At 36.4% G+C, this 25,053-nt stretch overlaps 1 protein-coding gene and 1 pseudogene across 1 annotated transcript; both read right to left on the minus strand.

Moving 5' to 3' along the window:
• Positions 1 to 291: 291 nt before the first annotated feature.
• Positions 292 to 852, minus strand: LOC143396523 (TATA box-binding protein-like 1; annotated as a pseudogene).
• A 19,921-nt stretch (positions 853 to 20,773) lies between these two features.
• On the minus strand, positions 20,774 to 23,110 carry LOC143398207 (disintegrin and metalloproteinase domain-containing protein 25-like). Its single transcript, XM_076855268.1, has one exon. The coding sequence runs from the start codon at positions 23,108 to 23,110 to the stop codon at positions 20,774 to 20,776; it is 2,337 nt and encodes a 778-aa protein (XP_076711383.1).
• Between the last annotated feature and the right edge of the window lie 1,943 nt (positions 23,111 to 25,053).

Below are 25,053 nucleotides of genomic sequence, written 5' to 3' on the forward strand. Positions count from 1 at the left end.
TAGTGCACATTGTGACAGCTCTGCTTATGGGGACATGAGAATTACTGAAAAAATAAATAGAATATCCTTTTGTAAAAGCAGCAATGTCATGTCTTGTAAACTTCCTTTTTATATTACAGCAAAATTTGAAATAAAATCCAAAGGGACTAAAGCTTAAACTGTAGCCGGGAGTGAATAAACGAGTCTATTTCCTCAATTACTATTGGTCCAGTTTTTCTTTTGCTTTGAGTCCAATGTGTAGCAGGTTCTAAAACGTGCTCAGTTAGAGATTCTAGCCAATTAAATGATGAGTTATAAAATTTATTTCCTGCTTTCAAACACAAATGGGTATATTTGTTCCAAAGCAGTAGCCACAGCTTGTACATTGGGCCCTGTTACTGTGATACTTCCTGTGGAAAAAATCTTTAATTTGGCTCTTAGAGACTTTATCTGATAGCACACAGCAAGATGAAATTCAGGTTCATAACTGGCATGAGGTCTATTGTTCTTTGTGAATTCTGGCAAATGGATTTCAAAAGGCATGTTACAAACTGCCAAAACATTAACAACCCTAAAATCTGTAAATATTACCTGAAAATGTAATTTCTACAGGCTGCAGGCTAAAAGTCTGGCACCAAATTTAGCTTCTTCTTCACTTGTTACTCCAGTGCAAATAATTTTTCTTGAGGACCAAATTGTAGCTATAATTATAGGTTTTCTAAGCTTCATTAATACTTTCCTGAAATCATGCTTTTAAGTTAAATTTGCTCCCTTCAAAGCAATGTTCCTTAGGTTCAAATGGCATCTTGTTCTAAAAACATAAACTACATTTGTAATTAGAATGTCCAATGCAACATCACTGTCTGCATCCATTGGGGTAGTTTAAAACTTAGCTTCTGGTGACGAAGATCACATCTGGAAGAGTCCCGAGGTAACAGAGTATCATCACATTGTGAGACAGGGGGCACACGTGTTTATGTGTGTCTGGTCTCTGTTCTGTTTCTTATAAGGCCACCAGGATTCAGTCATGGCAACTCCATCCTACCTTATCTACACTGGGTTGGAATTATATTTACTTTCAGCTACTGGTGTTTGGGCCCTAAGAGGATTTGGGGGGATTTTAATTTTCTTCTTTTGATTTTTCTGGATATTTTGTAATTAATAAAAAGTTTTATAGAATAAGAATTTTTTAAAAAGAATTTTTAAATTTTTGCAAAATACACTGTAAATAAACTTAATTTCCATTATTTCTTTCTTTAAATATTTCATAACTTCTGTATTGATTTAAAGATCCGAATATTTTAAAACCAATCCACAGTACTAACCAACCTGATTTCTTGGGGCCATCTATTCCAGGCATAGTGTATGTGTGTTTGTATATGTGTTTGTGGGTTAATTAATTGAGTTGTTTCTCTTCCACTCAAAAACATGGAAGATATTCCTTTTTATTCTGTCTCTATTTGTGGTTAAAGTCCAACACTTCTCTTTGTTTAACCCATGGTTTGATTCTCTGAAATTTAGGGTTAATATTAGTGCCTTTAAAATTAGCCAACTAGAGCCAATAGGACCATATGACAGGGTGATTATGGCAGAAGGCAGAGGACACTAAGAGATTATTCATCCACATAGTGCTTGACATAGAACTGGATGAAAATCAAAGCGATATGGGGGGGGGGGGAAGGAACATCTTCCTACACTAATATTTCCTATCCCATGGACAATTAATTAACTTTGAAGTTCAATGTCCTGACTTTCACTTTTTGCTAATAAATGGGCAACAAGGAACAAGAATCTTCCAACTCACCAATTCCTAAAATGTTCATATAACTTTAATACTATTTTACCCAAAATTTAAGAATCTGACTCAGCTACAACTGTAATTCCAACCCTTGGTTTAACCAGTTGAAGTTATATTCAGTCATAGAAGTTCAAATGTCAGAGCTTATGAAGATTCATTCCTATGAAAAATAACCTTACGCCTGGAATTTCCAGGTGTGTAGCTGGGCCAGAGTAGTATGTTAAGTGAGATCTCTTCATGTTGTCTCAGGATTGCAATTAAAACATAAAACTAAAGGAAAAAAGGCTAAGTATCCCTCATTTTAAGTTAAAAGAGGTTAGAAGTTGGGGCTTATCCTTCACTAACAGTTTTAGAAGATCTTGATATGAGATGAGGGCTTTGGAAGCATGAGATACATGGATCGAAGTTATTATCATCTTTGTCTAAAGCCATGGATTGAGCCCAACTCCTTCCCACCCCCAAAAAGCATCACTTCTAAGGATTAGAACCAGGGAATATTGGTGTTTTATTCTCTTATTGGCAACAATCTGGCCAACAGGATTGGTGACAGGACTAGTTGCTGGTATAAGAGAATAGAGGAAGGATACTGGTGGGCTGCCATCTTCCACAGGGGCTAAAATCCCACCCCAATCTTTTTTGAGTTCCTTGTTTGAGAAGGGGACAGTACTTGATCCTCTGACTCACTGACCACAGAATTGGCTTCATAAGGTAAACTGGGAGTATTCCCAGGACCATGGCACTGTTAGGAACAAAGAGATAAAAATATGAGACAATGTTATATGAAGTTACCAGGTAGTTGGAGGTTGTCACCAGCTGTATAAAGGAGCTATCAAAAAATGAACAAATCTTTTCCAGAGTTAATCACACTCTAGAGCCATTTATACTCAGACAATGAGCTAGAACAGCAGTTATGGTCATCCAGGGAAAAGGATTCTAATATAAAATCATCAAATACAGTAATGAGAAATCTCTGTTCTTGCTGGGATCATACAATGATTTTAAGAAACAGTTGGGCAGTTTCTTTAAACATTAATTATATATCTATCATATAAACCAAACTTTCCACTGCTAGATATTTATAAAACAGAAACAAATGCCTTTATCCGTATAAAAGCTTGAATACAATCCAGACACTGAAGCACATGGCTGTAATGCCAGGTATTTGGGAGACTGAGGCAGGAGTACTGCGATTTAGAAGTCAGCCTGGGCAACTTAGTGAAACCTGTCTCAAAAAATAAAATTTTAAAAAGTCTTTAAAAAATGGCTAGATGTATAACTCAGTGGTAGAAGGCTTACCCTTCTACCAAGTTTGTGCAAGGCTCTGGGATCAATCCCTTGTACCACAATAGCAAACAAACTTGACACAAAATTTCATGGTAGCTTTGTTTGTAAAAACCCTCAAGAAGAATTGACTCAAATGTCCATCAATAGTTGGAACAAAGGTGGTATAGCCATGTATTTGAATGTTACTCTAAAGAAAAAGAAATGCATTATTGAAACATGCAGTAACAGGATGAATCTCAAAAAATTTATGCCAACAAAATAAGCCAAACAAAAAAATACCTGCATACTATGTATGAGAAGGAAGGTGTGGGAAAGGGTAAGAGTGAGGGACTACAAGAGGAAAGGGGGAACTTTGGGTGTTAAAAGAACCATGAAACAAAGGCCATGTTAAGGAAATGAGGACCCTTGATTTGATTGTGTTCATAGTTTCCATGGATGCTTACATGTGTCCATATTTATCAAATGATATACTTTAAATGTGCACTTCATCATATGCTAACAATACCTTTAATTTAAAGCTATGGAATAAAGCTACAAAAATTGAAATTAGACTGATATTCTAATCAAAGCTATTTAAAAGCTATGGGATTGGACTGAGGGAGAATTAGGAAAGTAACTCCATACCCAGAAATGGGTTAATTTAACAAGCACTATTGGGGAAAATTTCCTACTTATATTCCACGGAACTGAGACTTAACAGTGAATTTTTTAGAAAACCGGCCACTCACTTGCAGGCCAACTCAAGAGTCTCATTATCCTCAAATGTTACCTTGATCACCAGGTGTCAGTTTTGCTAGTGCAGTTTAGGGGTCTCTTGGTCCGTACATCACATGCTGGAGTTTGAGAATTAATTTCATTGCCCCCCTTGGAGTTGCTAGCTAATTGAGAAATAGACACAAATGTTGAGGAAAACATTAGATTTACTTTATTATAGCTTTCATAGTTATTATAATACTCCTCAGATGTCAGGAGCTGCCCTGGATGCAGATGCCTTTAAGTCTTGATGCCATGGGGCATTGAGCAATTATTGCTTTCCACAATAACTTGGGTGTCACCCCAGCTCAGATAACAAGGTGTGGCTCCAGGTGTGTCACCTGCTGGGGTTGAGTTACACTCACCTGTTCCTTTGTAATCTTACCCCTTTGCCCTTTTGTGGATAGAATGTTCCATGGAACCTCCTCTTGTGTGTCTCCTATATAAGAATAAAGAATTCCAGTGGCTCTCTCTCTTTCCACAGACCCTTAAGGGTGAAGAGCCATCACAGATTTTGAAAACACACTTCTGTGTGTTTGTGTGATTTCTTTGTTGTTTTCTTAAGTTATTAGAACAGTCTGATTTTGTGAAGCCAGCATTAGTTCCATTAGTTCACCAGCTGGGATAGATGGCGATAAATGGAGGTCCCGCTGGGATGCCAGCCTGAATTTTAGAAATTTAGTTGGTTTGGAATGTCTCTCCAGAAGTTAAACCCACTTAGGATTTCAGGGTACTAGGAGTTAAGTTGTAGAAAATAAGTGAATTAGAAGAAAAAATTGTGACATTAAACTTATAATATGTGGGAATTTTTTAACTTTAGAAACAGGAAAAAATTATATTTTTTTGCAATTCTGGGGACAATAAGTAGACATAAAAAATGAGAAGTTAGAAAATTTGAAGTACACAGCAATTAAGATGATTGGAAAAGGATATTTGCCAAGTTCAGTTCTCTCCCATGGGAAAGGCACTTTTGTGGATTTTTAAAAAAAAATTTATATTTTGAAATATTAGGTAAAGATTTGGGGGGTTATATGTTAGGAATCTGCATTTGGAGAGTGAGAAATTTTGTTTTTCTGCTGTTTTGGAGCAAATGCAAGGCTTTGACACTGTCCCCTGTGGAGCCGCTAGCTAATTCTTTCCCTTAGAAACCTTGATTTAACAGGGTGCATGCTGCCTTAGGATTTGGCAACAGCACCAGAGTCTGCCACTGGGACCCATTTTGGGGGCTTAATTTTTTATTTTTTATTTTTTATTTTTTGGGTGCCTATATACTCTGGGGAGGAGCTACACGGCAGCCACTCACAGCTCTGCACCTCATGGCTATTGGAAGAGCACGCACCACGGGAGGGAGAAATGGTAGAGCACCAGGTCATCCTGGCACCGGGACTTTCATTGTGGGAACCAAATGCAGGCGCAGGACAGGGAAAGAAGCAAACAACAGAAAAAGGGGGCCGTTGTTACTTACAGCACAAATGCCACCAATTGGAAATCTGTGGAAAACTTGACTTCCCAGGGCACAACCATGTATGCGCTTTCTCCCAGGGTGCAAGGGCCCGGATGCAGGGAGGAGGCAAAGGCAAGGGCCCGGATCCAGGAGGCAAAGGCAGCAGCCACACTCACCTCACACCATCTGCTCTATAGCCAGGGGAGCACAGGGCCACCACTGGAACCTCTGCTACCTGGGGGAGACTGGCGAAGTGCCTACATAATGAGGTTGCAGAGGGACTCTAGGCAGGGGAAAGCAAACAGATTGAACGGAGTGCATCCAATTGGGGAAGCTCCAGGGGCTTGTCCCAAGCAGGACCCTGCCTCAGGCAACAAGCCTAACCCTGGGGAAATCCCTGTCTAAACGTGGCATTGGTGGCAGGAATGGCTGCAGTTGCTCACAATGGCCACACCCACCGACTCCACACTCTTTTGTTACCAAGACAACTATGTGCTTCCCTTGACAGGCTCAGCATGCAGTGGCAACAGCAGTGGCTCTGATCAAGCTGTACTAGCTTCACAAGAAACAGAGACTTCACTGGGCGCATCAGGTTTCAATCAGACCTACTGGTAATAGAACATATGAAACACACAGGAGCTCAGGCAAAACTTTGGATTGAGGAGAACCTGGAAGAGTTCTCCAGCCACATGGCTGGAACAAAATGGTGGGTGATTCTCATCCCCCATGTTTTCTTGGGCCTTCCTATTGATCTTTTCAATTGTCACTCAAGCAGGGTTTCTGGCTTTGCCTTCCAACCACTAAACATATACTTTTCCTCACAGATCTGCTACCAGATCTACACAGAGCCTATATTTTACTCAAGAATGCCCACCTATAAATACTAATGAAAGATATATTTTTCAGGCAAAATCAAACTTCACAGCCTTCTACATTGCTGCCCTAGTCCAAACATGTTCTCAAAGCTAAATAATCTGATTTTTATCCCTTAGCAGGTTCCCTTAGAAATTCTTTATAGCTGTATTATTAAAGAGAACTGCAAAGATAATGCTACATTTATGAGTGATGCATGTTTGAGTTTTATTTTTGAGGAGTATAAGAGTACCTTTGATCATCATGAGATAATAAAAGGCCAGCAATCTGAGATATTTCTCACAACCTCTCATGATGATCAAATGACCTTATTCTCGGTTTCTAACAATGTAAATACAGAAAATTAAAAAAAAAATGTGCACAGAAATTTTGTGATGTCACAAAGAGATAAGGGTGCACCCCTAGTTAAAAGTAAGTTAAAATGGATCCAGATATTTTAAGAAACATGTGATTTCATAAGGTCGACATAATTATAAGCTATACTTTTGTTCTTAATGCATATTTTCCAGGTATTTAACTAATCTATACTCTTTTCATAAGATAATGAACATATGTCTAATTGTTTAATATCTATATATTTGCTTCTAATCATTTTCCTTCAACAGAAAACACATAATTTATATTTCTTATACATGCATTTATCTGATGCTATGCATTTTATAGTTACAGATATTTCAGATAAATGTATTTTACTCCAAAAAATTTTTCTTTCAAGAGATAATACAACCATTAAGTAATCTCTAATTCTGAAATTATTGTAGAAACTTTTATAAGATGATAAACAAATATGATTCTGTCTACAAAAATGTCTAAGGACTGTAACTATATTTTCATTGAGATATTTCTTCTTATCAAGGTACAATAATTTGTTGAGATTCTAAGGTTTACAGAAATTGTTCCAAAGTAAAACCAAGAAATATTCTAAAAGGAGAACAAGATACTTCCACAGAGAGGAAGCACATATTGGAGGTCCTAAGAAGAAGAAAGAAATCATTTTTGGGTAAAACAAGATCTTCATGTTCTAGATTTTAAAGATAAAAGAATTTTCCTAAATAAGGAAATCCTTATATCATTATCTAGACAGATGTATAGAAAGTTAAAACAATTGAAAAACAGATTTATGTGTAACTGGACTGACTATAATAGTTTGAACTGATTAATTCTAGGATATTACATATTTTCCCCCTGATTTTATTATACTAATATGAACCAACATTTTGCCCATATGTTGACATGATAAAGACCTATTAAAATGTTAAGTTCATTTCCTTTAAGTAGGTCTTAATTTGCCTAGTGATTATTAATGTTTAAGACAAGGATTAATTTTAGTGAATAAATTCACATCCTTCATTAAGCAATAAATATTTTAAAATACTGACTTAAATTCCAGTTTGGACACTGCTCCTTGGAGACTAAAATTGATTGATTCAAGACATCATTGGATGTTTATGAGATTGTGGAGAACAATTTATTAGGATTAGTGTTCTCCAAATTAAAGTTGTATATTAGTTTTGAACAATAAAAGTTACAAATTTTGTTGGAAATTCATTGGTATTATATAAATTCTCTGACTGGACCTATTATCTGTAAAAAACATGGTAAGATTTATATACTAGTCCCTACACTGGGAAGTAACCTTAATCATATTTTCTAAAAGACAATTAAGAGACACCTATTTAAAGGATAATATTCTGAGATAAAGAGATATTTTAAAACCTTCTCTCAAAAAGAGATTGAGGGTTCTTTGTAAATTGTTAGGATGGATAAGCTAGTCTATATACTGGGATATTACAATAAGCAATAAAAGGTATCTCATTTTCATATCTATCCTCAACTACTATCATCAAAGAAAGCCTTAACAATTGTCTACTGGATAAAAGAGATCAAAGGGGACCTCTCAAACTTAATACAGACCGGAACAAATTCAGGGGGATTTTTCAATCTGAATTCATGTTTTGGAATATTTCAAAATGTATGCCAGATGTCTAACCTTGCCTAGAGAAATATTATTCTATTACTTAGCTAAACTTTAAAATAGAAGGCCATCTTAAAAACAGTCTTAAAGAGATTTATCATAACCATGTCCCAGTAACACAGAATAGGGACAAGCCTGACAGTTTGTCTGGAACACAAGACAGTTATTCAAGACAAATTGGTATCCAACAGATAAACAAAATACGTAAAAAATAATTTTAGTAACCCTTTAGAAAAATCCTACTATTTTCATAGAGAGACTTAAAGAGACAATACAGCACCTAAACTTATAGGGGGCCACCCATTTTCAAAAGATGAGTGTATCATCCAGTTAGCCCTAGATATTCCAAGGTATTTGCAAAGATTAACATACTCCTAGCCAAGTTTAGATGTTACATCACAGTTAAATGGAGCCCAAATGAAGATTTAAAAAAAGACAAACATACAGACAGAAGAGATTAAAATGCTAATCTTACTCCAAGAAAAATAAACTTCCTAGTTAAAATTTTTACTCTTCTTTCAAAAACAGATTTTGGAAGCCTCTAAACATTTGAAACAGGGCCTTACTTCAAGTCCCTGTCAACAATTTGTCACTGAGGAAAATACCCTAACAATAGTTACCCCTAAAATATTAGACAGTGATAAATAAATTAGCTCAATAAACCAATAGCTAATTTCAATAAGAGATTTAACATGATAGACTTTTTCTCAACTTCAATACTATAAGGTAATGCCCTCCATACATTGATATTTTTAAATTGGTGAAGCCATAAATTATACATAATTATTAGAACTAATTTACTACATTAAATAAAGTTATTAAGGATGCTCATACAACTGTTTCTTTAACCAAAGATCGTTTTGACATAAGATCCCTAAAAATATTATTGCTAACTCAATGTCATATAAAATTCTAAATTAGATCACTGTCTTAAACAATACTGTTAACTTGTTTTTACCCATTAATGTTTGAGATACTAACTCTTCCTACTTAGGTCAATACTAAGTTTAATAACAATAATGACAGTTTTTCATGGATCATAGAGCAAAGACTATTCATTTCTCTATTTTATTTTTTATTAATGGTAAAAAAAACAAAATATCTTCTCTAGGCTCACTTAGCATATGTACTTCCTATTTTGGATAGATGTCTATATAATTTCTCATGCCCCTAATAAAGGCCACAGATTCTAAGTTAAAAACTCTTGTCACTAGCCTCATCCCAAATTAAGACAATTATGTAAGTTAATCCAGAGTTAATTTCAAAATACAATTTTTTAATACAGCTTATTGTATTCTTCATTTTTGGTAATTTTGTTAAAATAAAAATCAAGTCATACATTTAGTAAAGGCTAAGTTTCTATTTACCATAGTACCTTTAAAAGACTTTTGTCAAGTCTCATGACCAGCTAGAGCTAATAAATCTTCTATTATTTATAATGCTTGTACTATTGTCTATAATTTAAATATTATGACTTATGTCAGCCTTTCATTCAATATTAATATATTTTAAAAGAGGGGAAACAGGACCCCCCAGGCACATAATAGGTCTTACAAAATATTTTAAAAATTTTTGTCTTAATTTTAATATTGAGAGTCTAATTGCTACTGAATGTGATTTAGTAAATTAAATCAAATTTCAAAAGATAGAGTTTAAACCATTCCTCATGAAAATGACTGAAAAACCTGGCACAGAAAGGTAAACTTCCAGCTGCAGAGTTTATAGCCATGCAGCTTCATGAGCTTGTCAAGTAAGTAAAAATTACAAACAAACTTCTATGGACCCATTTCTCAGGTCCACCTTTAATGTACCTTGCAGTGTGGACTGGAAAATCCACCTATGTAACTAGATTAATTGTACTGACTATAATGGTCAGTTATACCTATATGTTGATCTTATGGTAAACAGACTGGGAATATGTTTTGAGAAAAAGACAGCATATGAGAAATCTAAGCCAGCCAATCACACTAGTCCTTAGAAATTAAGATTATATATCTGAAAAATTGTCAAACTAGAAAGATTGTTGAAACAGAACCTTCTTATGCAGGCCAATTATTTACATAAAATATCCACCAATGTATTATTGCCCTAATTATTCTACAATAGAAATTAGCACCTTTCCTAAGTGGATGGATTGTGCAAATGTCTTGTCAGTATAACATGAAGTGTCTAGAAATGGTGGATATTTTTTAAGCTGGTCTCCTAGAATTACATGCGCATGCCATAAATCCTAGAAACCTTAATCCTCAGTGAGATGGCAGCCAAAAGGATGTTTTGATGTTTGACTTCTGCCTTCAGAATATTTACATTGCCAACAGACCTAAAAGACTCCTTAAATGTGAAAATTGAGAGAAAGGATGGTTAAATATCTTGTGACCTATAAAAGGAAAAACTTGCCTAATTTTATCACTAGTTATAGTAGAGAAAAATGGCATTGATCCTTCTTTAACGTTTCTTTGTCCTATTGCCAGCTAGCATGCTGAAGTTAACATTCAGGCCTTGAAACATGCCAATTAACCAGATCTAGGCAAATTTTTTATGTCATGATCCTTTAAGTGACTACTTAACATATTATTCATTGTTCCTACAATACAGTCTTTGTGGCTATGTTTTAAAACTTACAACATATGAATTTTCTTAATAATTTGACTTAAATGACTTCCAAGATTCTCTGTAGTCAGAGAGGTGCTGATGGAAGGATTGAAATTAAGTTAAAATGCTCTAGAAGCCACTGTAATGAATAATGTGAATGAGCCCTCTGATCTATGATTTGTGGAAAGGCTTAAATGCCATGCCAAATAAAAATGTCTGTGTTACTATGGCCAAGCACAATGCTTCCCAATAAAATTGGGAAAAGATTACGAATCTTCTGATGAGTGTTTGGCAGAGTAATAATAATAACCTAGATCTCCCAAAGTTAATTATGTTATTGAAATGATATATTTTCTACTAATTCCTTTTGTATCTCAATAGTAGGTCATAATGACCTCGGACCAAGAATCCAGTGACTGAAAGATATTATTCCCCAGTTGCCTTTTTTTTTTTTTTTTTTAATTAAGAAAGGGAATATGTTGGGAGCTTCTCTGGAGGCAGATGCCTTGAAGTCCTGGTGCCATGGGGCACTGAGCAATTATTACTTTCCACAGTAACTTAGGTGTTACCCCAGCTCAGATGACAAGGTGGGGCTTCAGATGTAAGTGTCACCCGCTGGGGTTGAGTTACATTCACCTGTTCCTTTGTAATCCCACCCGTTTGCCCTTTGGGGAACCTCCTCTTATATGTCTCCTATATAAGAATAAAAAATTCCTGTGGTGTTCTCTCTTTCCACTGACCCTTAAGGTCAGAGAGCCGTCACAGATTTTTAAAACGTATTTCTGTGTGTTTGTGTGCTTTCTTTGTTGTTTTCTTAAGTTATTGGAATAGTTTGATTTTGTGAAGCCAGCTTTAGGTCTCCAGCTAGAATAGATGGTGATACTCAGACTTAAGTACTATCCTTATAATATAAATTAATCCTACCAGTACCCCGATAGCCACAGTTCATTTGTCTGCTCCCCTTGCATCAAGTTATATAAAGAAGCCTGTGCAGAGGAAGAGTGGCAGAATCTGTCAGTTCAGACATTGAAACTGCCACTGAGATGAACTTCTTGAGAAAATGTTTAGAATCATTAAAGGAGTTTATTGCCATAAATGTCAAGCTAATGATGAATTACAAATATTTAGAGAGCACTTTGTGTTATGTTAGTCAACTTCTCATTGCTGTGAACAAAGTACCTGATCAGAACAACTTAGAGAAGGAAAAGTTTATTTTGGGTTCAAATTTTCAGATATTCAGTCCATAGCCAGCTGGCTCCATTTCCCTGGGCCTGAGGTGTGCTAGGAAATGAATCCACTAATGAATTTACCACTGTCACAACCTAGTCATTACACCTTTGAACATTCCTGCATTTCCTAGCACATAAGATTTTCAGGGGACATTAGAGATCCAAATTACAACACACCTTGATAGAGAATATAATGTAGTGAAAGGTTATAGATTGTTTTTTATGCAGAGGAAAAGTCATATACTGGGTAACTACCACTTAATAGAACTTATGTTTTTCTTTGTTTTCTTCAATATTGAATTAATTTTGGAGGCATATTTTTACATCACAAGTTGTCTTTTGTAAATAAATTCATGGATTAGCATTCAGGCACAAATTACTACCATTTTTTTCTATACACATTGCTCATGTCAACACTAATCTAAACACAATTTTTGTTCCAGTTCAACAACTAATCTTTGATTAACTATCTCTTTTTTCCACACAGTTAGCTCTTTTCCCAACCATATGTGTCAAGAACTATATATCAGTGTGTTATTTAATTGTAAAGTATTATATAATGATATAAAGATATGCACAGTAGTTCCTATCATTGTGAAACCTATTGATGAAAATGTTTTGTACTCTTGCTCCCTGAAGTTAGGTTCATGGAACCCTATGGAGGGAGAGAAAGAGAGAGATTGAGAGAATTCAAATAGTGCAATTTATACACATACCCATTCTTTTACTCAGTGTATTTATCGCCCACATTTAGCATAATATAAAATGATTCTGCCCCTCACTCTTTAGCTGATCTTAGATCCTCTATGTATCCCATTTTATGGCACCAAGTATGATTCTGTTGTATTTGATACAACATGGTGCCTAATGAAATCCAACTAACTCATCAGTGTCAATTGAACAGTGATATATTCCAATGTTCGAAAAAATTTGTTATATTAAATAAGAGTTTGTTTCCAATGACGAGAGCATAGGTATCCTAACAGCACCATCCTAAACAATTTTCATTCTTGTGAGAAACGCTTTTCCTTTGCCTTCCATACTATCTACTTAACCTACAACCTAGGAAAGATACAATGTCATTGTAATATATGCCATTCACAAGTGACAGTAGTAAAGGAATTTGAGGAGTTAATACTGTTTTCCCTTTGAGCATTTTTGTTAAACTTTATAACTGAATTGTCTTGTTGGTTGGTTAACGTATGTGTAAGTTTATTTATTTATTTTTCTTTAAACAGTGCAATTTCTTTCTTCTTTTTGGTACAGGGAATTAAACTCAGGGACACATTACCACTGAGATGTCTGCAGCTTTTGTTTATTTATTTATTTTTTAATTTTAGGTAGGAAACAAAATAAATCATTGTTATTTTTATCTCAATAAGTTCTTTTGTGTGTGTGTGTGGTCAATGTGGTATGTTTTGTGTGAGAGCCAAGACACACCTCAGTTTAATTTCCATAGACTTATATGGTACTTTAAAACACAGAACAAAAATGCAGAAGAACATTTTGTATTTCCATCTTGATTAGTTTTATTATGATGTAGTATATTAATTTTTTTTTTGTTAATTTGTTGCACAGAAAATAATTATTTGATTCAATGTACATACTTTTGCTGAAGCCAAAAGGAACTGCTGTGTAGATTAACTCATTTATTAACATCAAAATCTATTTTTATCTCTGAAAAAAATTGAGTCAGACTGGCCTTGAAATTGCGATTCCCCTGCCTCAGCCTCCTGAATTGCTATGATTATAGGCATGTGCCTGTGTGCCCAGTTTAAGCCATACAATTTTAAATACCTATTTTGTTTGCTTCTCCGTCTTTTCCAACACAATTAATTTTATACTGAGTTACTTCATGGTTGTTCCTTAAAATAGGTTCATCAGAGGGATTGTGGTACTTTTTCTTTTGTTGATGTGAGAGTTTTAATGGCTTCTTGTCACTCTCTGATGATTTTGTGATAAACACTGCCCCAGGGATTGGGGGTGATAGGATTGCTAATCTAATAAAAAGTTGTTCAAATATTCATTATCCTTCCTATTTACTTTCCTGTTTAGGCTGATTATGCAAACTAATTTCAGACTTATGTGCCAGCACAATTATTTGTTGATGTTTTGTTTATGCTGTGTGTTGGTTTGTTAATTTACATTTAAAACTATACAGAATTATAGTGTTTAAAAATATTACATAATTATTTAATATATCATTCTTAGTTTATTATTTTAAAATAATAAATCATTTGTGATTGATTACACAAAGAATTGCAGTCCACAAAATGTGATCAAAATGGAAAAAAGCTCCACACACAATTTTCTCTGGTCCATTTATGACAAAGCAAATAAAAATCTACAACATTTGAACACTTCTGTAAGTACCTGCATGAACAGGGTAAGAGGCTATTTCTGAGCTTTTCTTAAGTAACCCTGGGTTATTTTTATTATTTTTATTTTGTTTATTTATGATTTTTTTTAAGATGGAATGTAGCTATGCTACCTAGGTTGTTCTCAAACTCTTGGGCTCAAGTGATCCTCCTACCTCAGCCTCCTGTGTAGCTGTACTACAGGCATGTGCTACCTTCCCCAGTTTAAGACTATTTTAATGTGATGCTTTTATTATTACTCCCAAGAAGAAAGGGGGCAGGTGACAACCCAAGATGTACAGTATAGGGGAAATCTGAGATTTGTATTGTTGAAGCTCAGTGCTATTCCTGTGCATTGGTAAGCCACACTATGCTCATAGAAACCTAGAACCAATGCATATCCTAACTTGGCCCAGTACAGTATTTCATCTTCACAAAAGGATGATCTGGGGATTTAAAATGTCTTTCACCAAGATCGTAATGCATGGTGGTAGCAAAGCCAGGAAAGAAAAACTAACAAACAGATCCCAAATTTCTCTATTGTATCATTGGAGTCTCAAAACAAGTCTCATGGCCTTGCCTGTATGCAAGGTAGAAATGTTTGTGCTATGTAAGAATAGCTACTCCTGCTCTTGCTTTTGGTTTCTGTTTCCATGGAATATTTTTGTCCATCTCTTTATTTTAAGTTCCTGTGTGTCATTACAATTGAAGTGTATTTCTTATAGGCAGCATATTGCTGAGTCTTTGTTTTCCCCATTCAGTCAGTTTAAATCTTTTAAGTGGAGAATCTTTTAAGCCATTTACATTCCAACTTTTTATTGCTAGGTAAGGACTTATTCCTGTTGTTTTGTTAATTTGTGATTGTTTTGTATATGCTTTGGTTTGTTCCTTTCTCTTTTGTTCTTTGTGGTTGATTGTTTCTGTATTGATAAGGGTTGATTTTTTTGCTTTTGTTTATATGAGCTACTATTAAGTTTTATATATTTGTACATTTTCTTGATAGTAGTTATTATTATTTTGTTATGTAGAACTCCCTTAAGCATTTGTTGAAAGGCTGGCCTCAGGATGATTAATTGCCTCAGTTTTTGCTTGTCTTGGAAAGATTTCATTTCACCTTCCATTTTGAAGGATAGCTGTGCTTGGTATAGTATTCTTGGTCGGCAGCTTTTGTTTTATTTTATTTTTTCCTTCGGTGTTTCAAATATATTGTCCCAATCTCTCCTGTATTGAAAGATATCCACTGAGAAATTTGCTGTTAGTTAAATGGAGATTTTTCTATATGTGCTTTGTTGCTTTTCTATTGCCATTTTTAGAATTCTTTACCTAGGACATATCACATTTGACTATAATATGTCTCAGAGAATAATTGTTTTGGCTGAATCTAATTGGGGTCCTTTGAGCTCCATAGACCTGGGTATCCACATTCCCCCCAATATTTGAGAAGTTTTCAGTTAATATTTCATTAAATTAGCTTACTATAGCTTTTCTTTTATCTTCTTCCAGAGGCTCTATAAAAATATGAATATTTTTATTTATTAATATATAAAAAATATGAATGTTTTTATTCTTAGTGGAATCCCACAAATCTCAAAGACTTTCTTCATTTTCTTTCTTTTTTTTTTGTCTTATTTTTTATGTGGTAGGGTGGAGACAAGGGAGTGCAGAGAGAGAAACATGGATATTTCAAAAGACCTGTTTTCAAGTTCAGAAATTTTTCTTCTGCTTGATCTATTCTGTAGGTTTTGAAAACCTCACTTTCATTTTTTTCATCTATCTAGTTGTCAGCACCAAGATTTTTGTTTCTTAACAATGCTCTTCACTCTTTGTTGAATTTCTAATTCATAGCATAAGTTGTTTTATTAAATTCATTGATTGTCTCTTTATCTTCTCCTATATCTCATTAATTTTGTTTTAAAAGTATTATTTTGAATTCTTTCTCAGGCAATTTATTGATTTCATTTTCTTTTGGCACCACTGGTAGACAGATATTGTGTTCCTTTAGAGATGTCATGTTTCTCTGCTATTTAATGCTTCCTATGCTTTATGTTGATATCAGTACATCTGATAAATCAATTGCCTTTGCTATTATGAGATGGCTTTCATAGCAAAAGATTTTATGTGGTAATGTGTCCTGGGATGTTGTTTGGATAGGCTATGATGGTTAATGTTGGGAATGTAGTTTCTTCAGTTCTAATCAAGACCAATGATGCCCATGAATGTCTTGGTGAGTAAGGCTAGACAGGATTGAGGGATTGTTCATTTAGCTAGAGTGTAGCTTTCTTAGGTACAGTGGATTTACTACAAGCTCTGATTGTGGTACATGAAGTTGCAATTGTGGGATATCTCTCAGTTTCTGCAGGTCACAGAATGGTGGCGCTACTCTGGCAGGTCCAAGCAGGCAAGGTACAGTTGGTTGGCATGTCAAGATAGGCAGAGCACCTATAAAATCTGAAGGCTGTATGGGAAATAGGATTCTTCCATTGGCCTTGGCATGCATGGCATGTTACTCCTGACAGTAGGGACAGGGTATCTGTTAGTGTCGAAGTGCTATAGGGTGGCTGGACTGTACCAGTAGTACAAAAAATGGTTCTTTTCTGTGTCTTGAAGGTTTAAGGTAACTTTGTGAGTCAGTGACAGGTTAGCCATTCAGGAAAAGACTCCTAGGATGTGGGTAGATGGAAAGGATCACTCAAATTACTTACTGGGGCCACAAGAGAGTAGACTAATCTACTCTGCAACTTCTATGGCTCAAGGGTGTGGGCTGGGCCATCTAACTGGTTTGCAGGCCTCAGGAGGTTAGGAAGGGCCATGTAACTACTTCCTGGGATTGGGTGGGCTATGGCATTTGAGTGCAGGCTACCCTGTAGATTTCTGAGAAGAAAGAGGATGGACAAAACCATATGGTTAATTCTCAAGTGCCAGGAAATCTGAGTGCAGGCCATCAGGCTGCTTTGTAGAGCATGGGGTGGACAGGCTCTCAAGGTGTTATTGTGCAGCATGTTTTAGGCAAAGAGGTTACATGTGGATCAGGCTTTTTCACCAGGACGATGAAGTGGCAAGTTCATTCCTATGCAGATAGTATGATTGTGAGTGTTAAAAATCCTTGACCCTCAACAGAAAAGCATATGTAATAAGTGATATTCATCACTGGCTCAAGGGGATTAAGTATAACTTCTGACCAAATGTAGGCTATATAAATTCCACTCTGAATATGAATAAGGAGATAAATTATATCAAAGAGCCAATGGACATTCCTGCAATGGAAACTATAATCGCCAAATTTTTAAAAAATCATAAAAAAAGGAGATCAGCAGAAGATCTGAATAGCTGAATAAGATGAGAAAACAATGAACAAATCTGAAGATGGTTCTTTAGAGAGGACATAATATAATATGAATAAAAGAAAGACCAAAGCTAACAATATCTCTGAAAAATATATAATCCAGTATGGAGCAGTGGTGTGAAATTGTGTTTCCATTTAAAAAAGAACATTGAAAACCCCTCTTTGAACATTACTTGCAGTAAATTCTCTTTTACCTTTGTCTGCACTCCCATACTAGGGATCTTATAATTTTTCACATATTTCAAACACCTGTTACCTTTTTATTTTATTTTTATGTTTCTTTTTTGTATGCTTCACTATTGGCATTTTTCCACTGATATCTCTTCCAGAAGATTAATACTGTATACCTGTCTGTCCAATCAAATGTTCAACTCATCTACTAAGTTATTTTTATATTTATAATTTTTAATTAAAAAATATCAGGTAATTTCTAAATCACTGAGATTTAGAAATTTTATGTTTTATGTCTTATGTTTTGTACATTTTCTCCTAGTTTGAGATAGATTAATCATAGTTGTAAATTCATGTACTCTTGTTCTACACTATGAATCATTTTAGCACTAGATCTGCCCTTCTATCTCCTTATTTCTGCCTCCTTATTTCTATATTATTTAACTGTAATAGTCATGTTTATGTTTTTCCTTTCAGCACATTTTAGTCTGTTTTAGCACATATTTTTAGTCTGCTCTAAAAGAATACTACACATTGGATAATTTATAGAGAAAATTAATATATTGCTCATGGTTCTGAAAGCTGTGAACTCATAGACTGAGGGACTGCATGTAATTAGGTCTTCCTGGTGCGTCAATCCATGATGGCAGATGGAAAGGACAGAGTAGATTCATAGCAAGAAGGAGATTGCTTTTATGAGAAAGGCAATCCTGTGATAACTGTACCACTCCCATAATGATGGCCTTAATCTGTCATGATGGCCTTGCCTAAACACTCATAAAGACTCACCTCCCAATACTATTACAGTGGCAATGAAATTTCAATATGAGTTTTGGAACAGACATTTGTACCATAACAGCAAGTATAGAAATATTTGCTATAAGCTGGTAATTGTACATTGAATCACCAAGTGGCTCCACTACAGAGTTCCCATTTCCTATGTTGGGAAGATGGACTAATCATGGATTAAGCTAAGCCAGAGGTAAGCAAGTTTTCAATAAATCTTGGATTAATCTTTACTTATAGAGCACTGCTCAGATATGGGCCTGCTCAACTTTCACATGGGAGTATACACGACACTAACTGCTCAGCTTTGAAGGATTATGGGGACTAATCTCTACCACCTAAAGATTCATAATCTAGGTCTTCAGCCTTCTGTGAAATGAAAGGCCAGAATCCAGTAAGTGTCTTAATGGATAAACTGAATGTGCTTGAGACAAGCCACTTCACTGTGTCTTGTGTACAAAATATAACATGGATTTAAGAAAATATGCCTTTTAGAAATTTCAGAGTAGCTCACCAACATCTCACAATGCAGAAGAGACTTTGGGGAAAATGATTACCAGTTGAAGTCCCCCAAATGTCTACTTTATGAACGCAGGCCTGGGAAATAACAAAGAGGACTGGAGTCCCTCTGCTTCTCAGCAGAGTTCCTGTCCTCCAATGGGGCCAAGCCTCCTCCTCTATTCACATCCAGCATTCGCTAGTTCTCCAGAGAAAAGAATGCCTGTCGATACTCAACTCAATTCACAATTGTGTTCCAGTTGGAAAATTTAGTTCATTGAGTTCTCCTTGCCTCCCGGCTTTCTAATGACCTCGAAGTATGGCTTTTAAGGTTTAATTGGGGATCTCTAGGTCTTTTTCCCCAGAGAAAACATACTTTAACAAGACTTATCACATCCTACATACAATTGTAAATATCTTTTTTCATTCTATTTTGTAATCAAAGTTGCGAAGGAGTTGAGAGGCAAGTGCTTTGGTCCTGTTTAGAGATTACAAAGACATTCTCCCTAAGTTTAAAATATATTCTTAAGAGAGTAAAGGGCATTGTGAAAAAATTCAAATTTCTGATATCTGACTCCTTTCTGTATCCACCATCATACCAAGGTAAGTTTTATAGCACTCAGAATTCAGTCGCAAAATAAGATACCACACCCCTGAGATAACCACAAGTTAGTAAGTAGAAGGCATAGCTGTCACCATTACGAGTGGAGATTAACAGGAAGGGGTTGGGGATGTTCAAACCCCGAGCTTTGGAGTAGGTTTCATGGTTCTAGGACCTCAACCTCTGAGGACAGGTACAGCCAGCTTGGTGCTGAACCTCTGGAATCTGGCAGGGAGCCTAGAGAACCAGGACCCAAGATTCTGAGGGTATGTTGTTTGATACCTTTTCTCTGTCCTGGGGCTGATGATACTTGTGCTTCTGGAAATTACTAAATATACATAGGAATTACATGTAGACTGAAAGCTACTGCTGCTGCCTAGGTAAAAACTAACTGAAGTGATGCTGATACAAACTGTAAGTAGTTCCCACAGGTATCCAGTCTCCCTGTGACTCCCCCAAGGGCAGAAACTGCTAGGGAGGACTGCAATGAGGTGTGATTTGTGAGTTTCCTCTCTCCCTGTGACAGGGAAGACTGAAAAAGGAAGGTGGTTTGCAATTGAGAGAAGCTGAGTACACACCACACACACACACACACACACACACACACACACACACACACGATCCATCCATACAGTAGGCCTTTGGCTCAAGAAACACAAACAACTATTTCCATGAAAAATAAACCACGAGGTGGGGTGAATTTGGTGGTAGAATGCTTGCCTAGTGAGTACAAGGTTCTGAATTCAATCCCCAGTAGAGTAAATATGAAGAAAAAAAAACACTAAAATTACTTGAAATAATGAAAAGTGAGAATGAGGTAGGAATTACATATATTAAAAAGTGAAAGTTTATGATCCTGAAGCAATGTCCTCTGAAACTTTCTGCCAGTGGTTTCTAACATTTGCAATAACATTTCTATTGCCAGGATACTAAAAGTTAATGGATGGTAAATTTCATTGAGGATTGGGATTATTTTCTGAAATTGCAAGAAATTTGATCTTCTTTCTCATGTTAAAGTTCAAACATTGAGTTCTTCTCTCTCAGGTGAAAGTGAAGTATGAGCACCCAGCTACTGCATCTTAGGTAAAGTTTAATCACTCAGCTGTTCCACCTCAAGTGAAGTGTGATCCCTTAGCTGTTCCTCCTCAGGTGAAGTGTGATCCCTCAACTGTTCCATCTCAAGTGAAGTGTGATCCCTCAGTTGTTCCACCTCAGGTGAAGTTTGATCACCCAACTCTTTCTTCTCAAGTGAAGGTTGGACACGTTTCTCTTTTTTCCTAGGTGGTGCTTTGTGCATCTTTACAAGCAAAAGTAACAAACTCATAAACAAAACCAAAAATGGAAATAAAAAAAAAGGTCCTTTCTTCTTCATCATCCACTCTTGCACTGTTTTCCCAGGAGGTGGGCCACTGTCAACACTCCCTCCATGGCCTATTTTTATACAGTAAGGGGGCTCCCAGTTAGGGTCACAATGGCAGTGATGTTTGTTGTTGCAGATCCCTTTCCTATCACAGGTTTCTGGTGAACAATCACTTGTCCACAGCGACATAGAGACACACTTCTGGCGGATGCACACGTGTTCAGCACCACACTCTGTGCCATCTTTCACATCACCAATATCTGGTATGGTCATCCCAAAATGATAGTCGGTACCCCAGCAGGTCACACCATTGAAGTCAATCCAATGCACAGTAGTGTGACTTCTCAAAAAGGGAATTTCTTTCACATTCTCACACTGAACTCTTCCACAGAGGAAATCTGATTTATTACACCTCACATAGTTTTCACCAACGAGACCACAGTTACCAAAGCGGTCACCTCGGCTGTTCATTTCTGTGTAGCAACTCTCCTGTGCACTCCTGGATTCTTTGCCAAAGATCTGTCTGCACTGTTCGTCACGTGCATTGCATCTCCTCTCATGGCAGTAGCCACTGACCATGCAACGGACCCCATTCTGCACATACACATCTTCTGGACACTCGGGTGAGGTACCATTGCACCACTCTGGAAGATCACACTCACTGACATTTTCTCTACACACTTTACCTGGTGGCAAGAGAAGGCAGTCTTCACAACAAAGCCCAGAGGCACATTCAGCCCCAAATTTCAGAGTGCAGTTTTCCGAACAACATGGATGGTTTGAACACAAAGTTGGGGATCCACAGTCACATTCCTCTCCTCTTTCAACCACACCATTCCCACAGACTGTCCACCTGATGATGTCTGCTTGGTTTGGTACATTGTGCATACAATTCAGAACTGGAAAGGTACTCCACATTTGAGAATAACTGCAATTGCTGAATCTATAGCCTTCCATTTCTGATGCATGCATGATACAAACACGATGCTCGCATTTACATTCTGGTGTATCATGCAACATACCCAGATTATGACCCATTTCATGTGTTATGACAAGTGAAATATCATACAATCTATCTCCCAGAAAACTCTCTATTCCACAATTATAAGGAGGTATACAAACAGTTCCAACATAGGCTAAGCCAATATAGCTATCAAAATTTTGGTGTGCCAGAAAATGTGCAATATCATTTTTTATGCGAGAATTTAGACTGGCTACCTTCCAGTCACAAAACAGATTCAGGACTTGAACCATGTCATTAGTGACATTGAGAAGATTCTTTTCATTCCAGACCTCAATTCCAAGTATAAACAAATCAACATCCAATGGACTTAAAAGGGAATGTATATGATTGACAATGACAAATACATCCTCTAATACAAGTGAGACATTACTTTTCTTATAAAGGAATCGCTTATAGTCTACAACCAGAACTGTTTCTAGAAACCATTTGTGGGTCCACCACCCTTCATAGCCACTTTGCCTCAGAATGGAATTATTACTCCTTTGAAGCTTCAGTTGTCGTGCTAGTTCTTCTTCTGTTAGTCCACATCTCATGGGTGGGAAATGTGTCTTCTCTCTGTGCATCTTATAAACAAGATGTTCAAATGTGGTAGAAAGTCTTTTGGGTTTGATTTCATAAACATTATCATGGATCTCTAGCATTCCTTGAAAGCCCCCCAAACAGGTGCTAAGAGAAACTAGGGATTCTGGGTCCCCTTCCACATAGCCATCATAGTAGCAGTCACTTTGGACAAAAGGGTGGTCCTCGAGCAGAGCACCCTGGTCTGTGTAGGTGAACACAGAGAAGGGTTTGGACACCAGAAGTTTCTTGGCCTTCATGTGGACAATGTGTTTCTGGCCTCCAAAGTGCAGACTGTAGGAGATCCATTCAGGGGGTCTCATGACCCTATGGGTGCCAGTTATCCTCAAAGGTATCACTACTTCTGGGGGGTTATGGTGTTGAGAGTGCCCAATCTGGGCCCATCCAGAAAGGAAGAGCAAGATGCCCAGGCCGAGCTGTAGGACAGTGATCCTCATATGCACCAGGGCCTCACCCACAGCCATGATGGTTTGTGACTGGAGGCAAAGGGGCAGGGCAGGAGGTGCTGTTGTCCTGTTCCTCCCTTTGACTTGGTTGCAAGCAGCACTGACCTTTAATGGGATGTCTCCTTCAGAGTCAATCCGTCAGAGCCACAGAACTAAAAGAAAAAATAAATAAAAATAAGGGCAGAGATGGGGTGGCTAAATTATCAACAGGCCAAGGTGGAGGAGAACAGCAGGGTATGGGCTCAAATGCATTAGTGTTTAGTTTAGGGCATGACTAGATATTTTGCATTGGATTTTCTCCTTAATTTTGGTGATGCAGAATCAGATTATGGGAGTTGAAAAGAATGACAACTGGAACTGGTTGAAAATTGCCAATCACGGATATAGGAGACGTGGGTTCATGATACCATTTTCTAAGTACATGAGTATGTGAGAACATTTTCACAATAAATATTTAAAACAAGAGTCTGAATGTAAAGGTGAATATAGAAGTTGTTTTGATGAGGGAATCTGTATTTATATGAATTGGATTGGAATAAGTAACAATAGTTTTTCCTTCCTATTTCTAAGGATTATTTAGTTACATTACTCATGAGAAATATGTAAAACAATTCTCACATACATTACTTTTCTTCATGATTCTTAATATGGACTTCCATGCAACTAATGATTTGTTCAAAATTCCTCCAATCCTGTCAGATTTCAATGTCAAAGCATCAATTATCCTTCAAAAGTAATAAAATCTGCTTATAATAGATACTTTCCGGCATTAAAACAAGCAATGGTGGAATTGGAAGGGGGAGTACCTTGGGTTGATACATTTCACTCAAAGGTATTTATATGTGATTACACTCATATAAAATAATATTTTTCAAAGTCTGGGACCCTATAAAAATAAAAAAAGCAAACTAGCTGGAAGAGTAACAGTTGGAAAAGAGAAGATACTAAAAGCAAAATAAAGTGTCTTCAGAAATTTAAAAAAAAAATCAATAAACCCTGGGAGGATGGAGTAAGCTTCAGTGCAGGTGATGCTGTACCAGAGCAAAGACATCAAAATCCCTGGCATTTCAGGATGCTGAGGAAATCAGCTCCAAGTTCAACTTTCCAATGGATTTGTCTCAGAAATGACAACACATACAAAAATACAGATTAAACAATAATTTTGATAATACAAATATACTCAGGAGGTTCTATTGGGTGAGGTGCTAAGGAGGTGCTAATTTGCGCAAATGAGAAATCTGATAATAGCACACTGCCTGGCCAATAATACTGATTTGTTGCTTTGTTATCAGTATCTGCAGAATATGCAGATACTGCATGGCACACCTGGGAAACATCAAAAGATGATACAGGTTAATGATATGGAACATACATTTCCACAGTGTTTGCAACAAACATATAGTTTAAGAATCTGTAAGATTGCATTCAATAGATTCCATATAAAAATACCTGTTTTTCTTGACCTTGTGAGAGTACAAATAGTTTTCATGACATTTAATATCATAGCAATAATATCATAAAAGTGATGAGATTGAGAACCACCACACTGTTTGGGGGAGAAAGAGCAACAATGTCAGCAGAGAAATGTGGAATCTGCAACGAGGGATCTAAAACACCCTGATGAAACACCCTTCCCACAGTAGGAAATTCACACACAAAAGTGTCTGGACTCCGGACCTCTCGCCTCCTGGACCCAGGACACATTTCTCCTTAATTTTTCTTTGATCTTGATTCTAAGTTCTTTAAGTTTTCTCTCTCCCCAGAATCATTTTCCGGTCACTTATGGAATCGTTCACTCATGAAACAGCAGTCTCTCCTCTATTAACACTTCTTTATGGAGAACACTTTTTTCCTAGTTAATTTAATATATTTTTGTAAGTCAACATTGGGAAGCCCACCAGAAGAGATGTCTTCCTTTCTCAGAAGTTCCTTTGTCAGACAGATCAGATATTCAGTCTTAC

This window comes from Callospermophilus lateralis, chromosome 4, assembly GCF_048772815.1.
Source record: "Callospermophilus lateralis isolate mCalLat2 chromosome 4, mCalLat2.hap1, whole genome shotgun sequence".
Lineage (NCBI taxonomy): Eukaryota > Metazoa > Chordata > Mammalia > Rodentia > Sciuridae > Callospermophilus > Callospermophilus lateralis.